The 19,227-nt window shown below is 51.2% G+C and overlaps 1 protein-coding gene and 1 long non-coding RNA gene across 2 annotated transcripts in view; one reads left to right on the top strand and one right to left on the bottom strand.

The window, feature by feature from the left end:
* The window catches only part of LOC144670196 (uncharacterized), a 107,498-nt gene that overhangs the window by 2,994 nt on the left and 85,277 nt on the right, over window positions 1-19,227 (top strand). The window lies entirely within an intron of this gene.
* Window positions 694-19,227, bottom strand: part of eef1g (eukaryotic translation elongation factor 1 gamma) — a 33,675-nt gene continuing 15,141 nt past the window's right edge. Inside the window, exons 7-10 of the mRNA XM_078532888.1 lie at window positions 18,975-19,167; window positions 3,283-3,455; window positions 1,693-1,817; window positions 694-984 (exon numbers count right to left, since the gene is read on the bottom strand). Coding sequence (XP_078389014.1) covers window positions 826-984; window positions 1,693-1,817; window positions 3,283-3,455; window positions 18,975-19,167 — 650 coding nt within the window. The 3' untranslated portion in view covers window positions 694-825. The remainder of the gene's footprint in view (window positions 985-1,692; window positions 1,818-3,282; window positions 3,456-18,974; window positions 19,168-19,227) is intronic.

The following is a 19,227-nucleotide window of genomic DNA, read 5'->3' as shown; positions in this document are numbered from 1 at the left end:
CAGCCCATCGAGTCTGCGCCGACACGTGAGAAACACCATCAATTATCCACGATAAGCTTATGAATGACAAGGACCTTTTCCCAAGTGAGCAAGACACTTGGGAGGGGGGAGATGTGGATTGTGGTGAAAGCTGAACTGCTGGCAGAGTCCACAGGGTATAAGCACAAAGTGTGTGGGGGTGGGGGGGAAATTGGACAGGGAGGGGGACTGGCAAGAACAGTCCCAAGCGAACGAGAGAGTAGGATGAGTTCGTTTCTGGCAAAGAGTCAGCAACAAGTGCATTGATGGGCCGCTTGGAGGAAGCTAAAGAAAGTCGAGGAGTAGTGAGAGGTATGAGAACAGGAGAAGAGGGGATAGAAACAGGAAGGGATCTCAATATTGCTCTGAAGTGCAGTGAACAAAATGTCGCTCGTGGCAACTCTGGGCCAGCGAGGAGATGAATGAAGGTGTTTGTTTGGAAAAAAAGAGCATTGATCAAGAGAAAAAAACCTGCTCCTCAAAAATCTTTCAACAGCCGCCCGAACCAGCGGGCAAAAGGGCCCGGGTTTGACGTCACATCACACCTTCGGCAAGGCAGCACTCCCTCAGCGCCGCCACAGAACGTCGGCTCAGATTATGGGCTCAAAGTTCCGGAGTTTGGTCCTGGCAGCATAGATGCCAAAGGAACATAACGGACAAAAGGCAGCAAAAAAATGAAGTAAGTTTCTTTTTATTCTGCATCTGTGATTTAAAAATAGCAGCCGATGTTATTGCCACGTGCAGTGGGGTGGGGTCAGCAGTCTGGTGAAGGGACTGCCGGTATTGAACTGGCACAGAGTCTGTCGCTCACTTGAAGATCTTGCCCTGGTTGAAGGTCTTGCCCACATGCTTAAACTCCCCCTCCCAGGTGAAGTATTCCTTCACCATTGTCCGGCACTCCTCACTGTCAGCGTCCAGCTTCCGCCAGCTGTATGACTCATAGTCCACTTGCCAGTCAGCAGACATCTGAATGGGGAAAGAGAGAGAGAAAGAAAAACCCATTAAGCACCCGAGCCAATCCCGCCACGACGCAGCCCCCTTACTCTCTATCCCGTTCCCCTCTTCTGAAGCTGCCAGCTCAGCCAGGGGCTTACAGGCTGCTGGCCAACATCAAGAGGCCATTCGGCCTGGCAAGGCATCGCTTTTCAGCAGGAGCGACTGGATGGGGATCGGCAGCAGGAACCCTGGTCCCCACCGTTACCTGAAGAGCTCTCGCTCGCGGCTGACAGCAGTGGCACGGGGAGCAGGGAGCCGAGTTCGACAGCAGGCTGGACGCTGGCCCGAGGCCCGAGGGGAAACTCCACTCAGGCAGGAGCCACGAGTTAGTAAGCTACGCCTTAAAGTCACCAAGTTTCTCGACTCCTGATCAAATTGTACGCTTGGCGCAGATTACAGCCTGTCAACTTTAGGGGCGGGGAGGTCATGTAACAGGTCAGTCACTCCGCCAGAATCAAACCGAAGCAAAAAGCCAAGAGAGCCTCACGCCCGTGGCTCGGTCGCTACGTGTCTCCTGACCTGGCCAAAGGGGGTTCAAAGGAACTATTAAATGAGGACATGCACGATTCTGCACCTGCCCCCAACAGCGAGCAAGCGTTAAGCGCAACAAGCCTGCACAGAGCGCTAACCCAGCCTCGTCGCTAACAGCCAGAACAGGACGCTGCTGAAAGGTCGTACCGGGAAGGCAAGCTCGTGACCACGGAACACCCAGATCCCGGAGATGCTGCTCTCGTTGTTTGCCCCAAACAGGATCACACTGGCGAAAGCGTTCTTGCGAAGCTTGTCCAGGCGCTGGAACATACCTGGAAACAGGAGGAAGTTACAGGTCAAACGGGAATCCAGCAAAGCAACAATCAACACCGCACAAACTAGAGGGGGAAGAGAGAAGCGAAAACAGCAAGTGCTAGAAAAACCCAACAGGTCCAGCAGCATCTGTGGAGAGAGAAACAGAGTTAACGTTTCGAGTCCAACATGACAGGTGAGAGTCAGGCACTGCACAGCCCCAACATTTAATCAAAGCTGCACTTAATCTGTCCCTTGGCCTCTTCCGATGGTTACTGCCTTCTGGTTGCATGAGGAGAGATTGAGTCGGTTAGGATTATATTCGCTGGAGTTCAGAAGAACGAGGGGGGATCTCATTGAAACCTATAAAATTCTAACAGGACTAGACAGGGTAGATGCAGGAAGGATGTTCCCGATGGTGGGGGGAGTCCAGAACCAGGGGTCACAGTCTGAGGATATGGGGTAGACCATTTAGGACTGAAATGAGGAGAAATTTCTTCACCCAGAGAGTGGTGAGCCTGTGGAATTTGCTACCACAGAAAGTAGTTGAGACCAAAACAGTCTGTTTTCAAGAAGGAGTTAGGTATAGCTCTTGGGGCAAAAGGGATCAAAGGGTACGGGGAGAAAGCAGGAGCAGGCTATTGAGTTGGATGATCAGTCACGATCATAATGAATGGGGGAGCAGGCTCGAAGGGCCGAATGGCCTCCTCCTGCTCCTAGTTTCTGTGTTGTCACTCCCAATGCTCCAATCATTGTTCCTGTGAGTTTGCATCGACAGTCACCAAGCGGAGGGTATCACACTTGCCAAGGAGGTTAACAGGCTGGATTCACACCAGCCTGCATTCCTGGCCTTAGGGGCACAGGTGCTATTGGCAGTGGTCATACAAGGAGAAAAGACTTTCATCTGTGTAGTGCCTTTCACAGCTTCAGGACATTCCAAAGCACCTTACAGCCAAAGTACTTTCCAAACGTAGTCCCCGTTGTAACGTGGGAAACACTGCAGCCGATTGGCAGGCAGCAAACTCCCACAAGCAGCGGCCAGATAATCAGCTTCTGGAACTGGTTGAGGGATAAATATTGGCCCCAGGACGGCAGGAAGAACTCCCCCGCGCTCCTTCTCCCAATAGTGGCTGCGGGCATCATTTACACTCACTTGAGGGGGCGGGCAGCGGTTTAACATCTCATCCAAAAGACAGCACCTCTGACGGTGCAGCACTCCCCCCCTCAGCACTGGCACGTCAAGACAGGATTACGGGGTCAAGGCCTTGAGAAGCGGGATTTGAACCCACAATCTGCTGACTTGGAGGCATGTGTGCTACTCACAGGGTCACGGCTGATAACTCAACGCAACGCGTTTTGCTGACGCGCCCCAGTTTGGCCTCCGTGACATCCTTAGAAAGTAATTTACTGGCTGCGGAGAGGCAGCTCCTGCTGTGCGTTCAGAGGCGCAGGAGAACTCTGCCCTGGAATAGCGAGGAACCTTACCAGAAATCAGGTTACAGCTCATGAAGGTCAGGGTGAGTTCAGTGGGGTATCTGTACTCGCCGTACCAGATGGACCAGCCCTCCTTGTCGAAATGTTCCCAAAAATGCGGCAATGCGACAGATAGAGTGTCCTCGTTCGAGTATTTGCGTTTAAACTCATCCAGGATAAACGAGCTGCAGAGGGAGAAAGACAAAAAAAAACTTGTATGTGCAACAAACATATTCGGATAAAACAAAAAATGATTAATAATACACAGGAACAAAGGGAAAGTCTATCGTCATTTGCCATTTGGGAGTTTTCTGACCTTGAGGTAATGTGGCTTGCTCCCAATTGAGAACCCAGGCAGCTTATATCACGTAGCCTAGGACAATGTCTCTCCCTCAGCCACCACCACAGACACACACATCGACTGCGCCTTTTGTGGGATCTTGCCCACTTGCCCGGTTTGCCTCAGTGACGGCGACTATATTTAGAGGAAGTATTTAGCCAGCTACAAAATGCTTCAGGATGCTGGAGCCCAGGAGAAACGATCTGTACAGGGGCCACAAGGGTCTCTCTGCTGGTTTCCCCCCCCAGCCTAGTGTAAGAAAGTCGCGGGGTTTCAAGCCTAGGTTATGTCCAGGGCAAATCCAGCTTCCACAAACGCTTTGCCTCCCGCTTGAGAAGAAAATCGCGCTAGAATCTGGTCCCCTGCCCACCGAGATGGAGCAAGTCCAGAGATGGGATTAATTACCACGGGGAATTTTCACTAACTCGAGCTTAGAGGCACCTCTAAAAAAAATTAAGCTGCTTCTTTTGACCACACGGACTCCAACAGGCACCTCTTTAAAAACTTTTGAATATATTTCTAATTTACTAGAAAAATGACCTCAATGTCACTAGAAAATATTTCTGTATAGCTTTTTTTAAGATTTGATTTTGAATTGTTTAGATGGTGGAATAGAGACTCTGGTGGTTTAAAATGCTCTGTTAACAAACCGTGCCAGATTATCCTTCTCTAATAGGATAAAGAATATCTTTTAATGCAAAGAAAAACTTTACATAAAAATTAAGTTCTAAATCAAGCTCAATTTTGGGTCTGGTGAGATCCAAATGAGTCTCGAGTGACAACACTTCAGAAAGAATTTTCTCCCGAATACTCAATTGGATTTTTTTGGTGACCATTTTTATATTGACGGGTCCCAGTTTTACTCTTGCCCATGAGAGGAAATGTTTTCTCTGTATCCGCTCTTATCAAAACCTTTTCCGAATTTTAAAGACCTCTATTAGGTCACCCTCAGCCCTCCTTTTCCAAGGGAGGACACCCAGCCTGTCAATCCATTGGTGATATTTATACCCACACGTTTCTGGGATCATCCTTGTAAATCTTCTCTGCGCCCTCTCTAGTGCCCCTATATCCTTTTTCTAATATGGTGACCAGGAGCGTGGGGAGAATGTGGAACTTGCTACCACAGGGAGTGGTTGAGGTGAATAGTACAGATAAGCTTGAGGGGAAACGAGACAACTATATGAGAGAGAAGGGAATACGACGATGAAAAAGGTGGGAGGAGGCTCGAGTGGAGCATAAACGCCGGTTTGGACTGGTTGTGCCGAATGGGTGCACAGCACTGAAATAGACCAATATAATTCAGGTGCTATTTTGGAATCAGTCTGCACCCAAGCGCCAAAACTTCAAAAGCGCCACCCCGAGAGTCTGAGAGCAGGTCAATCCCTAACACGTCCCGTCAGCTGATCTCAATGCGCACTGCGGGGAGGGTTCTGCAACTGGACAGTGTGTCTCACAAGCACGTGGCAGGAAGAGAATCAAATCCTCTGCCAAGCAGCGCCACAGGACGCACACCACAGTCGAGCAGCCAGCCACCACCGCCCAAAGATCGATCTTCAGATCTGGATTCAAACGGGTGGCCGAGGCCCGCCAGACCAAAGGCTGAACATGGGGGTCGCCTGGTCTGTGGTGCTCACTACGCCACAGAGAGGCACATTATTCAGCAGGGCAGTTACACACACACACACTGCTGCCAGGGAACTGCAGGGAAACAATCACATACAAGAGACCAGGTTTTCGGGCAACGCAGGAGACATTTCCCAGAGTTAAGACGCTTCAGAAGAGGTGGGGCGGTGAGGGGAGAGGGAGAAGAAAAAGGATTCAAAGGCTGCTCTGGTTGTACGTGACTACCCTGCCTCCCTATCGACATGGTTTTGGTTAAAGTAAAAAGGGACAGAAAAGCCAGATGCAGCTCCAAAAACAGCCCCGTGTTTGGAGGAAGCTGTCCCTTCCAGTCTAGCAATCTGGCTTTCCTTCAGAAACTTAACTAGCTCCAGACGCCCTGTGGCACTGTTCCACTGAGCATGGGTGGGGGGAGGAGGAGGAGGAGGAGTGTGAAAAGAGAGAGAGAGAGAGAGAGAGAAAGACAGGCAACGGGCAACAGGGAGTGTGGGAGAGGGAAGCAGGGAGGGAAGAACGAGCTAGAGAGAGAGGGAGGGAGAGAAAAGTAAACAGGCCTTTGTGCTTCCAGCCATTGCAAAACTCTGGGAACACCGGAGATTTATGGGCAAGCCTGGAGCCTCAAACTGGATGGAGCTAGTTCTGCAGCAGCTGCAGGAAGACACACTGGGAGCGAGGCCAGCAGGAAACTGGGCCCACAGCAGCAGCAGCAGGAGCAGCAGCCAGCACTCTCACTGCCTGGGCAGGCTGTTGGAGGAGGCTCAAAAAGAAAACACCACTTTTAACATATTACATTGTGACCCACAACACTTAACAGTGGACCCCAGGCTGAAGCCCCTCTCCCACCCCGAAAACCCAATTTCAAACTCGGGCTGACGGCGGAGCCTCCCTCAGGACAGGGCCCAGGAGCGAGCTAGCGCCCCACTCCACCTTCCACTGGACTCTGTGTGGCTCAGCAAACAGGGCACCGACCCACAGAGCCAACGAGACGAGTTCAGTTTGGGATCCCCTTAACAGCAGAGCTTGCTCTCAGCAGACAGCACCTTCCAGGACAAGGCTGCAGTGCAATTCAGGCCATTAACACATCCCACGGCCGGATAAATCGCCGGGGTTCACAGCAAATTCTCCAGGAAGGCTTTGCAAGCAACATGACAGTGTGATGGTGGGGGTAAAATTATTAGCAGGCCACCCAATCTGCAGGGTGGCGCTCTACGAGTTAGTTAGGACCCCAGCGCTGGTTTTAGATCGCTGGCTGGGAGCAGGAGCGTGTGTGTCTGTGTGTGTGTGTGCCTTACATGGCAGGAGCTCATCAGCATTCATTTCAAGGCTGCAAATCCGGAGCTAAAATTCCAACCGTGGCAGCAATCGGACGAGGCCACAACGGGACTGCATCCCCGACGACAAGCCTCCTCACTCCCCGAGTATTTGAGTGGCCCACAGGCTCCTGCCTCCACAGCCCGACCGGGCAGCAGTAAACGTGCAGTGGCCGCCCTCTCTGGGCCTCGCCCCCAGCTGCAAGCCTGCAGCACTGAGAGGGTTACAGAGCCAAAATGCTCAGCGCACACAGAGCTGGCATGCGGGATGGGGTGTTGGCCGTTGCAGAAACAGATCAACAGGCGCCCGGCCGGCAGGCAGCGGCCCCTGGTGGCAGCCTGCTGTACATCCTGGAACAGGCACAAAGCCCAATGGAAACAGCTTCAGAATAACTCTCGGCCCAACAGGTCTTAATGACGGTGTTTTTGCTCTGCACGTCTCCTACTCCTCTTTGCCCCACCCCATCAATCTTTCCATCCTCCTGCGTTTATCCAAACTTCCCCTTAAAACGTATCCACGCTATTCACCTCAACCACTCCCTGTGGTAGCGAGTTCCCTCATTCTCCACACCCTCTAGTTAAAGGAGCTCCTCCTGAATTCCCGATTGGGTTTATCGGTGACTATCTTCTACTGCTGGCCCTAGTTCTGCTCTCGCCCACAAGAGAATCATTTCTACGTCGGGCCTATCGAAAACCCTTTCATGATCTGACTCCCATCAGGTCACCCCTCCGTCTTCTCTTTCCTAGAGAAAATAGCCCCAGGCTGTTCGGCCTTTCTTGACGGATATAACCCCTCAGTTCTGGTGTCATCCTCCTAAATCTCATTTTGTACCTTCTCCAGTGCCTCTATGTCCTTCTTATGTATGGGGACCAGAACTGTTCACATGCACCGGGCCCACTGCCCACAGCTCTCCCTCTAGGACGCACATGCAGTTAATACAAGCAGCTGCCAAGTAACCTATTGATCAGTTTTGTTTTGATTTGAGAAATGCTGGCCCTAGGACACCGGGAGAACTCCCTGCTTGTCCAACAGTGCCGCGGGATCTCAAACACCTGCCCAAAGGGGCCTTGGTTTAACATCTCAACTGAAAGACCTGGCACCTTCAACAGTGCAGCACCCCCTCAACAGGTCATAAATTCAAGTCCTCGATGTGGGATTGGGCAGCGCCATCTGGTTAGTCAAGCTGACATTTTAAGCAACGTGCTAGTGCCCCCGTACTGAGCTCTGTACATGTTTGCCAAATGAAATCAGCAGCGTCCCTGAAGTGCGCTTTGTGCTGAGACCCTCCCCTGCGGAGCTCGCCTGTGGTGTGCCTCGCACACCTCCCTGCTGAGGACTGGGAGTCACGAGTTTCTGTCCCGATTGCTGCCCAGTGACTCGTGTTGAAAAGTATCTAGCGGAGGTAGATTGGGCTTGGCTGTGAAGCACCTGTGGTTGAATAGCCACTGCCTGAGCGGGGGTGGGGGGCACACACAAAAAAATAGCAAGAATGAGGAGGAGGAGAAGGAGGGGATACAGCGTAGAGGGCATCTTTTGAGTAGCAAGGCCAGATTAAAGCGCTTTGCTGTTCTCCATGATAAAGCAAAGCAGTGTCATGTTCTGATCTGAATACTATCTCCAGCTCCCTCACACACAAACACAAGGGCAGCAACACCCAGTATAGAAACCGTGCAGCCTCAGGCTCCTGGGTGGAAAGTATACCCGCTCTAAATCCACAACTTCAACCCGCAGTGCTGGGCTATCACTGAGCCCAGTATATTGGCAGATTCTTAATTCCGTTGCCTGCCTGGATGGGGGGACGGGGGGGGGGGTTGGATGGTGTTGGTTCACCCCAGCTGGGGTGGGAGCGGCAGTGTGGGTAGCTTTAAGTTTAGCTATGGTGCTCCTGGGGCAGAGGCAGGGTAAAAAAAAAAACTTCCCACGAAAGTCCCCTTCGCTGGAAAAGGGATGAGGGCCGGCTGAGCTGCGAAGCCACCCAAAGTCAAATAGCACATTCAACACGTGCTCAGTGAATGGCCACTTGGCTGAGATGTCCGAGGGGTTGACCCCAGTGAGGACCATCTCCTTTAGGATAGTGGGGAGGGTAATTACTGGGAGGCAGGGAAAACAAACTGCAACATATCATTCCCCCCGCCTCCACCCCGTCTACCCATCTTAAACCTACGGCTCCAGACCCACCACAGCAGCCGGATTCCCAACGCTTTCCCGGTCCTGTGCAGAGACATGAGCCGAGCTCTTCCCCAACCCCCGTGTCAGCAGGAGGCAGCAGCCGGCAGTGAAGGGGTTAAGGGTGTATAATTCCAAAAACAACAACCAAAAAAAAACAACCCTCTGAACCGTGTGATAATGGCCCAGAAACAATCGAGGTTCCTCTGCCAGGCTCCTTTGCCAGGAGACTTTGCTGTGGGGGCCAAGGCTACTTTTCTCCACAGTTGGAAACGAAGCCGGTTTGTAACCCTTCAGCTGCCAGAGCCTCAACCCAAGTGCCAGACACAGGCAGGTTCACAAGGCCATTACAGGCCAGGGAGACCATTCAGCCCACCCACAGAACTCCCCTCCCCCCACCCTTTTCCCAATATGGCTGCTTAATGATTCCAGGGGATCCTTCGCCCGTGGGTGGGGGAAGGGGGAGGAGCGGAAGTTTTTTGGGGGGGGAGGGGGAGCTTAACATCCCTGGTTATAGAGTCTTTAGACACGATAGAGTAGGAGATAAAAAAGGAGGGGGGGATAGCACTAATGGTTAAAGAATCAATTCCAGTTGTGAGAAGGGATGATATATTAAATGGGTCAACAAACGAGGCTTTATGGATTGAGCTTAGAAATAAAAAAGGGGCAGTCACACTACTGGGAGTATACTACATACCCCCAAATAGTGAAAGGGAGATAGAAGAACGAATATGTAGGCAAATTTCTGCTTGTAAGAACAAGAGGGTAATAATAGTAAGAGACTTCAACTATCCTAACATCAACTGGGATTCAAACAATATAAGGGGCACTGAGGGAGAAAAATTCACGCAGTGTGTCCAGGAACATTTTTTCAACCAATTAGTGACAAACCCAACGAGAGGAGATGCAATTCTAGACCTAGTCTTGGGGAACGAAGAAGGGCAAGTGGGTGGAGTGACAGTTGACAACCATATCGGGGACAGTGATCACAATTCAGTTAGATTTAGCACTACCATGGAAAAGGACAGAGATGAGGCAGGAGTAAAAGTCTTGAACTGGGGGAAGGCGAATTTTGCAGAAATGAGAAGGGACTTGGCTGAGGTCGACTGGGCAGTACTGCTGGAGGATAAAACAGTGGAAAACCAGTGGGAAGCACTAAAAAGCGAGATCCTAATTGTACAAAGTAGACATTGTCTCCTACAAAAATAAGAGTGGTACTGCCAAATCTAGACCCCGCTGGCTGTCTAGAGGAATACAGGGGAAGATCAAACAGAAAAAGAAAGCGTACGATAGGCACAAAGAACTAAGCACTGCAGATAGCCTAGACGAATATAGGAAGTACAGGGACGAAGTAAAAAAGGAAATCAAAGAGAGAGCATGAAAAAAGATTAGCAAGTTAAAGATAACCCAAAGGCGTTTTACCAATACATCAATGCTAAAAGGTTAGTTAAGGAAAAAGTGGGACGTTTCAGAGATGAAGATGGAAACTTGTGTGTAGATACAGAGGTTGTGGGAAGAGTTTTGAATGAATATTTTGTCTCCGTGTTTACAAAGGAAAGGGAGGATGTAGATATAGTAGTCCAGGAGGAACACTGCGAGACATTGGATGGGATAGTTATAATATTGGACGGGATAGTCATAAAGAGAGAGGAAGTACGCGAAGGGTTGAAAGCCTTGAAGATTGATAAGTCACCAGGGCCAGATGGATTGTTTCTGAGGCTGCTGAAGGAAGGCAGGGAGGAGATAGCAGATGCTCTGAGGATGATTTTCCAATCTTCACTAGATACAGGGGAGGTACTGGAGAAATGCAAAGGTAGTTCCATTGTTTAAAAAGGGATCAAAGGAAATGCCAAACAATTATAGGCCAGTTAGTCTTACATTGGCGGTGAGGAAATTAGTAGAATCAATCCTGAGAGATAAGATTAGCTGTCATGATGAAAGGCATGCACTAGTCAGGGATGGTCAGCATGGATTTGTTAAAGGAAGGTCTTGCATCACAAATTTGATTGAATTCTTTGAGGAGGTGACAAGAAGGGTTGATGAAGGTAGTGCAGTGCATGTTGTGTACATGGATTTTAGCAAGGCATTTGACAAGGTCCCACATGGCAGATTGGTCAGGAAAGTAAAAGCCCATGGGATTCAGGGTAATGTGGCAAACTGGATAAAAGGTTGGCTTTGTAACAGGAAACAAAGGGTAATGGTCGATGGATGCCCTTACGAATGGAAAGTTGTCTCAAGTGGTGTTGCACAGGGCTCGGTGTTGAGACCCTTGCTGTTTGTGTTATATATTAACGATTTGGATGTGAACGTGGGGGCACGATTGGGAAATTTGCAGATGGCACAAAGATTGGCCGAGTAGTGGATAGTGTAGAGGATAGCCATAATCTCCAAAACAATATAGATGGGTTGGTGAAGTGGGCGGTAAAGTGGCAGATGGATTTTAACATAGAGAAGTGTGAGGTCATACATTTAGGGAGGTCAAACAGTTACAGGGATTACACAATAAATGGGAATATACTAAGAGGGGTAGATGAAGTGAGAGATCTTGGCATACAAACACAGGTCCCTGAAGGCAGCAGTTTAAGTAGACAAGGTTGTAAAGAAGACATATGGAATGCTCTCCTTCATTGGCAGAGGTATAGAATATAAAAGTAAGGATATAATGTTGGAATTGTATAAAACACTGGTGAGGCCACAACTGGAGTATTGTGTACAGTTCTGGTCACCACATTACAGGAAGGGCGTAATAGCTCTGGAGAGAGTGCAGAGGAGGTTTACAAGAGTGTTGCCAGGGTTAGAAAAGTATAGCTACAAGGAGATATTAGATAGGTTGGGGTTATTTTCCTTAGAACAAAGAAGGCTGAGAGGTGACTTGATTGAGGTGTACAAAATTATGAGGGGAATAGATAGTGGACAGGATAAAATTGTTTCCCTTGGTGGAGAATTCTAGAACCAGGGGACATAGATTCAAGATAAGTGGCAGAAGGTGTAGGGGGGGACAGGAGGAAGAACTTTTTTCACGCAGAGGGTAGTGGGTGTCTGGAATTCGCTGCCCAAGTTGGTGGTAGAGGCAGAAACTCAACCCTTAAAAAGTACCTGAATCTGCACCTTAGGTGCTGTAAGCTGCAGGGCTATGGGCCGGGTGCAGGAAGGTGGGATTAGAAAGGGCACCTGGGTGTCCTCGGGCTGGCATGGACAAGATAGGCCGAATGGCCCCCCTTCTGTGCCGTAACTTTTCTATGGTTTGGGGCTCCATTATCCCCATCAGGAGTCCATTCCGAGCGCTGATTATTGAACTCCTCAGAACCTGTCTGACATCAGTCCTAAATTTACCGTCTACATGTTGGAACCTATGTCTCCTCACTCCACTCTCGCAATTTAAAAAGGTGGCATTGGAGATTTACTGTTCCCCGTAAACCTCTCACATGCCCCGCTTTCCAGGCTGATTAGCCCAAGAATCTCCGGTCATTCTACATAACTCTAGACCTGGCCCCAGCCCCATGGCTCCTTCTCGGCTCTGCTTCCAGCCGGCCGAACGTCATCCTCACGTCTGGCAGCTGATGCAGAGTGAGGTCTGAACAGCAGATGAAGACTGAGACTTGCTCCGGCTGTTTGGTAGGCATGACAGACAACTGCATTCACCCGGAAGCCACTCTTCCTCCTACCCGGGCATCGACTGCTTGCCCCCCGCCCCCCCACCCCACCCCACCACTGAGCCCTTATCAGTTGCATGCCAAAGTGACCACTCTAAGCACGGAGTGGGGGGATCACAGCCAAGCTTACTGTTGAGCCTCACTGGCATAAAACTATCAGGGTTCAGTGAACGGGAGCCGGGAATCTGAACACCAGGAATTTGGCTCTCATTAGGGATGGTGCACCCAGGTAAGATTCCAATACTCAGCTCGGTGACGTGGACACTTACAAAAGACAGTTTGGTCCAGGCGCTGAATCGGCACCCTGGAACCCCCAACTCTGCCCTGGGGGGCCGGATGCTAAAGCCACATCTAGAACTGCCCCAAAATGGGGCAGGCCCAGATCCAAAGGATCGGCGGTTGCAGTGAGAGGTGGGTGGGAGAGCTGCCTCAATAGGGCACAGATTGGTACCAGGCCTCTAGCGTGACAGCAGTCCCAGCTCGACTGGTCGACATGAAGGGGATCCTGGCTCCAGGCACTGCTGAGAGCTTGCAGGGCATGCTGCTCCTGAGCTAGGTACTGGGTAGAGACTTCCTTACATAAAGGGGAGAACAAACAAGGCAAGGGAGTACACGATAAATGATCCCCAAAGGTAGCAAGGCAGGTGGACACGGTGATTAAGGAGGCACATGGGATACTTTCCCTCTTGGCCAAGGCCTAGAGTACGAGAGCAGGGAGGTTACGCTAGAACTGTACAAAACACCAATCAGGCCGCAGCTAGAGTACTGGGTACAGCTCTGGTCACCGAAGGATGCGATCACACTAGAGAGGAGGTTTACGAGGATGTTGGCGGGAACGGAGAATTTTAGTTACAAGGAAAGATCGAACCGGCTAGGATTCTTTTGTTTGGAACAGAGGAGGCTGAGGGGGGGGGATTAAAGATATGGGGAATACTTTTTAACGCAGTGATTTGTTGTGATCTGGAAGGCGCTGCCTGAAGGGGCGGTGGAAGCAGATTCAACAGGAATTTTCAAAAGGGAATTGAATACTCAGAAGGAGGAAAATTTGGGGCTATGAGGGAAAGAGCGGGGGCGGGGGGCTAATTGGATAACTCTTTCAAAGGGCTGGCACAGACAGGAGTGGCCGAATGGCTCCCTTCTGTGTTGTAAGATTGTGTGGTTTAATTGAGGCGTGTATATTAAGGAGGAGCTGGCGATGGGGGGATAGTCTGAATGTGGGTCACTGGCACCCCCACCCACTCATCCGTTTGTCTGTGAAGCCTATTGTGGGGTTTCTGGCTCAACCCAAGAGGATCTCCGAGCTCAGCGTTCTAACCATCCACAGCTTCGGAGTGAGGAATAGGGAGGCAGCAAGAGACGAGGGCGGTTCCAGAGGTGAGCACAGCAACGGACAGGCCTCCGACTGGAAACTACTTCACATACTGGTGAGGTTCGAGTGCAGTCACTGTTGATGCAGCAGCAAAGATGGTGGCCATCTCGCACCAAGGCAACATCCCAGACTGGAACTGGGATGAAAGGGGAGGTAATTGCTGGAGGGAGGCATGATTGCCAGGACACCAGCAGATCACAGGCCACCCTGCCCTGCTTCTTCAAGTAAGTACCCGTAACCTCTACCCAAACAGGCAGACAAGGCTTTGGCTCGTCTCATCCGAAAGACCCACACCGCTGACAATACAGCACTCCCCCAGTGCCGCACTCAAGTAAGACTGCATGCTCAAACCGCTAACCATTTGCGGAAGCGACTGAACCGCACCAGTGGAATGGTGACATTTCTGCTCTAGTCACCCCTCTGACGCTATGGTCTCTGTGCCAGAAAGCCCTGGATCGCCTCTCCACTCTCTGCTACCCCCACTACAAGAGTGGGTAATGAAAGCTTGGGATCAGGCATCTTATCTTTCCATCGTAATTTGGCCAGGGATTCAATGATTGAAACACTGCAGGTTAGCTATCGTCCCTAATTGTGCTGTTTCGCATCTTGGCTGAAGGGCCTGATAACATCCGGTGTGGGCAGACACACGTCAAACGCTAGGGACCAAGTGTATCAGCAGCAACTCAAGTGGGTAGCTCACTCTTTCATCTCGGAGTCAGAAGGTTGTGGGTTCGAGCCCCACTCAAGACTCGAGCACAGAGTGCAGGCCGACAGAGGGCCAGTACAGAGGGAGTGGTACATTTTTAAAAATGTGTTCATGGGGTGAGGGCGTCGCTGGCTAGACCAGCAATTATTGTCCTTCACCCTTGGTCAGAGGACATTTAAGAGTCAACCACATTTGCTGCGGGGTCTGGAGTCACATGTAGGCCAGACCAGGTAAGGGCGGCAGATTTCCTTCCCTAAAGGGCATTAGTGAACCAGATGGGTTTTTACAACAATCGGCAATGGTTTCGAGGTTTTTTAATTCGAGATTTTTATCGAATTCAAATTTCACCACCTGCCATTGTGGGATTCGAACCTGGGTCCCCAGGGCGTTACGCTGGGTCTCCGGAATATTAGTTGAGTGACAATGCCACCAGGCCATCACCTCCCCTGCCGACTTTCAGCTGAGACATTAAACCGAGGCCCCCGCCTGCCTTCTCAGGTGGTGGAGATAAAGACCCCACGGCTCAGTTTAGCGGAGTTCGGCCCAACGTCCTGGCCAGTCCCTCAACCAACATCACAATCCAGATTAGTCTGGCAATCTCAGATTGGGAACAGCACAGGAGGCGGCCATTCGGCCCATCATGTCAGGGCTGGCTCTCCGGAGAGCAATTTACCTAGTCCTACTTCCTGGCCTTCTCCCCGTAGCCCTGCACATTCTTCCTTTTCACCTGATAGATCCATGGGTTTAACTCACTGCTGTTTGTGGGACTTGTGCTGTCGCGCTTTCTACCACAGTGGCCACACTTTAATGGTCGCAAGGCGCTTCAGGGCTGGAAAGGCGCGATAGAAGTGTCCTTCCCGCACAAGGCCCACTTAAACTGTGCGGTAAGAGTGGGCAGCCCCTCCCTCCTTTTCAGTCACTTCCCGACAGGTAAGAGAAGCTTTACACAACAAGGGAGTGCCCAGTCACAACACGTGGGACGCCACGAGAGGAGTATTCACAGGTCAGGAAAGCGGAGAAGTTTGCAGGGTTGTTGCAGGCAGTGTTTTCACTCCGATAACTGCCCGCGGGGAGGGATGGTTAAAGGCAAGCAGGACGCTTTGACCAGGCAGGCCTGCTCTGAAAACCTGTTGCGGAGGGAAAACAGGGAATTCAGCTCAGGGCGATGGCCAGAAACAAAGAAAGAATAGTACGTGTGTGTGTGTGTGTGTGTGTGTGTCTGTGTGAGCGTTACTGTCTAACCCTGCCTTCATTCTACAACAATCAGGAACAGGAACACGGACTGATTCTCCACATCAACCCCTCACCCCCAACAACAAAGACCTCAGCTCAGACCTGGACTTATGATGGAGTGCTGCAGTGCCCAAACAAACCAGGAGGAGGAGCACACGAGGACATTTTCATAATCCTGTTTTGGGCAATTTCTGGACATCCCCCTCCCCGCACCAATTTTCACCCACCCCCTGTGCCCGCTCAGAAGGGTGCTGAGCAGGCAAGGCATGTGGCACGTCCGTCGAATGAGCCGGTAGGAGCTCCACTTGGCATCGCTTCACACCGGCCGAGGACTGAGGAACCAGAACAAGCCAAAACTCGTTTGCCCCAAGCACCGGCCAACACATTCCAACATTCACAAACAGCACCCACCACACCCAATTCTTATCGCAGCTAGGTATTTAGGTCAGTGTAATATTGGGGGTGTGACGTTGACTCTATAGCAGAACACAGGAAAGGATTTCAGCTAAATGCAATGCAAGCCCATGGGACCTGCACTAAAGCTGTAAATCACCAGGGAATCTTATAGATACAATGTGCTGCATCGAGAGAATGCTTTTGAGCTGCAGAAAATGAGGTACAGTGCTGGTGGGGATGGGTCTGTCTCTGTATAACACTGGGGTACAGTACTGGTGGGGACAGGTCTGTCACTGCATAACACGGGTACAGTGCTGGTGGGGACGGGTCTGTCACTGTATAACACTGGGGTACAGTACTGGTGGGGACGGGTTTGTCACTGTATAACACTGGGATACAGTACTGGTGGGGACAGGTCTGTCACTGTATAACACTGGGGTACAGTGCTGGTGGGGACAGGTCTGTCACTGTATAACACTGGGGTACAGTGCTGGTGGGGACAGGTCTGTCACTGTATAACACTGGGGTACGGTGCTGGTGGGGACGGGTCTGTCACTGTATAACACTGGGGTACAGTACTGGTGGGGACAGGTCTGTCACTGTATAACACTGGGGTACAGTGCTGGTGGGGACAGGTCTGTCACTGTATAACACTGGGGTACAGTGCTGGTGGGGACAGGTCTGTCACTGTATAACACTGGGATACAGTACCGGTGGGGACAGGTCTGTCACTGTTTAACACTGGGGTACAGTGCTGGTGGGGACAGGTCTGTCACTGTATAACACTGGGGTACAGAGCTGGTGGGGACGGGTCTGTCACTGTATAACACTGGGGTACAGTACTGGTGGGGATGGGTTTGTCACTGTATAACACTGGGGTACAGTACTGGTGGGGACGGGTTTGTCACTGTATAACACTGGGGTACAGTACTGGTGGGGACGGGTCTGTCACTGTAATAACACTGGGGTACAGTGCTGGTGGGGACGGGTCCGTCACTGTATAATACTGGGGTACAGTGCTGGTGGGGACGGGTCTGTCACTGTATAACACTGGGGTACAGTACTGGTGGGGACGGGTCTGTCACTGTATAACACTGGGGTACAGTACTGGTGGGGACGGGTCTGTGAATTGACATGGGAACAATCTGGAATCCTTTAGCAGTACGGCGCTGCCCTCCCTGACTCACTGGGTGTTTAACTGTGGAGGCTCTGGGTTGGTTTGCGATCCGCTGAGTTGGCTTTGCAGTGACAGCTGGGGCCAAGGGGAAATAATTGTCACCGTGCCCAGGAGGGGAAGTGACTCAGCTGCAGATTCCAGATCAGAGACTCTACAGCCAAGAGGCCACATAAACCAGGAAACAGACCGGATCCCGTGTTATAGAACTGGAACGTTTAACAAATGGCATCACCTAGTGGCAGATCGGCAAAGAGCTGAAGGCATCTGACAGGTTGAAATGTCCCAGAGTGACCAGCCCAGCTGCCTCCCTCCAGGGCTGACTTTATATGTTTAAAAAAAGCAGCTCCACCCAGCAATAGACTGTCACTTCCACACCCTCCCATATCCCACTCGAAAAGGACTCCAGTCACTCGCCGCCACAAGTTGAGGGGATTTCTCAAGATGTTTAGCAGGGGGTGAGGAAACAATCCTAGCCCCCAAATAACCGTCCGTTTCTCCAGCAGCTTTCATGGGGGCCGCTCGTCCCCAAAGTGCTTTACAGCTAATGAAATACTTTTTAAAAAGTGTGGTCACTTTTCTAATGTAGGAAATGCAACAGCCCATTTGCGCAGAGCAAGCTCCCGCAGACAGCGATGTGATAACCATTCAGGTGATCTGGTTTAGTGACGTCAGTCGAGGGATCCCGGGGAGATCGACCCCAGCTCTTCTTCGATAAGATGGTCACGGGGGCTTTTACGTCCACCCGAGACGGTAGACGGGGCGGGGGAGGGGCTCGGTTTAGCGTCTTATCCGAAAGACAGTGTCTCCGACAGTGCAGCACTCCCGCCATACATTACTTTGAAGATGCCACGACAATGCCTATCTACCACCCCGGCCAAAATTAAAGGTTCACACACACACACACACGCACAGGAGTGGAGTCGAGGGGCACCAGGTAAATAGTCTCAGGCACTGTAGACAGGTCAGGCAGCCGGATGGGTTTGTCACCGAGCTCGGTGGGAACAGGGTCTGCACTGAAAACCCACTGGCCCTTCCACAATTAAAAAAAAACAGGCTGCAGCCGGGAACCAGAGCAAAGTAACTCGCTGCTGAGAGGGGCAAGGCCAACCGCGGGCACTTGGCGCTATTTTGAGCTGGGTCAGTCATTTTGAGTAATCTCTTCGTCCACCCACCCACCCTCCGCCCGTGGTCAGGCACAGTCCATCAGGCTGCGTCACCTTGGCTCAGTCAGTATCATTCACACCTCCTGTCCAATTGGCATCAAAACAGATCTGACCCACTGAGGTCAGGAGCTGCACCCTTGCAGGGGTGGGGGGGTCCAATTCGGGCAGTCAGACAGGCGACAGCTGCTGTTCTGAATGACCTCATCAAATCTTCAGCAGCATCTAAATCAGTCACACAGTCAGGACAGGTCTCTACCCAGCCACCATTGGCGGCCGGGCCTTCAGCTGCCTGGGAGCCCCCAAGCTCTGGAATTCCCTCCCTAAATCTCTCCGCCTCTCTCTCTCTCCTTCAATATGATCCTGAAAAACCTCTTTGACCAAGCCTCTCTGGTCCACCCAACGCCTCCTTGTGCGGCCGAGGGGGTCAAATTCTGTTTGCTGACAACCCTGGCAGCGCCTCGGGGCGTTTGACTAGGTTGAGGCTGCTATATAAATGCAGGGTTGCTATTGTTAAGTATTTGAACAGCACCGGACTAACTCAGGATTCATGCAAAGCAGCTGCCTCCGAACCTCTTGGGAAGGTGAGCGAAAGGGTCCTTGGCTTTGGGCTCAGAGGAGAGGACCTCTTCGCAGGCGTCCAGCTCTTCCTCGGGGGCTGATTTCTTCTTCTCCTCTTTTTTTTCCTTCTTCTCTTGCGGCTTGGGCTCTTTGGGTTCCTTGGGCGCCTTCTCTTTCTTGGGCTGCATTTCCGCAAACTTCTTGGCTGCCAAGGGGGAGGGAAACAAAAACAAAACAGGGTTAACCACGTCTCCGGGACTTTCCG

The sequence above is a fragment of the Cetorhinus maximus genome, chromosome 31, assembly GCF_964194155.1.
Source record: "Cetorhinus maximus chromosome 31, sCetMax3.hap1.1, whole genome shotgun sequence".
Lineage (NCBI taxonomy): Eukaryota > Metazoa > Chordata > Chondrichthyes > Lamniformes > Cetorhinidae > Cetorhinus > Cetorhinus maximus.
Note: the sequence above shows the minus strand (reverse complement) of the source record. Positions and strands in the feature narration are given on the sequence as shown.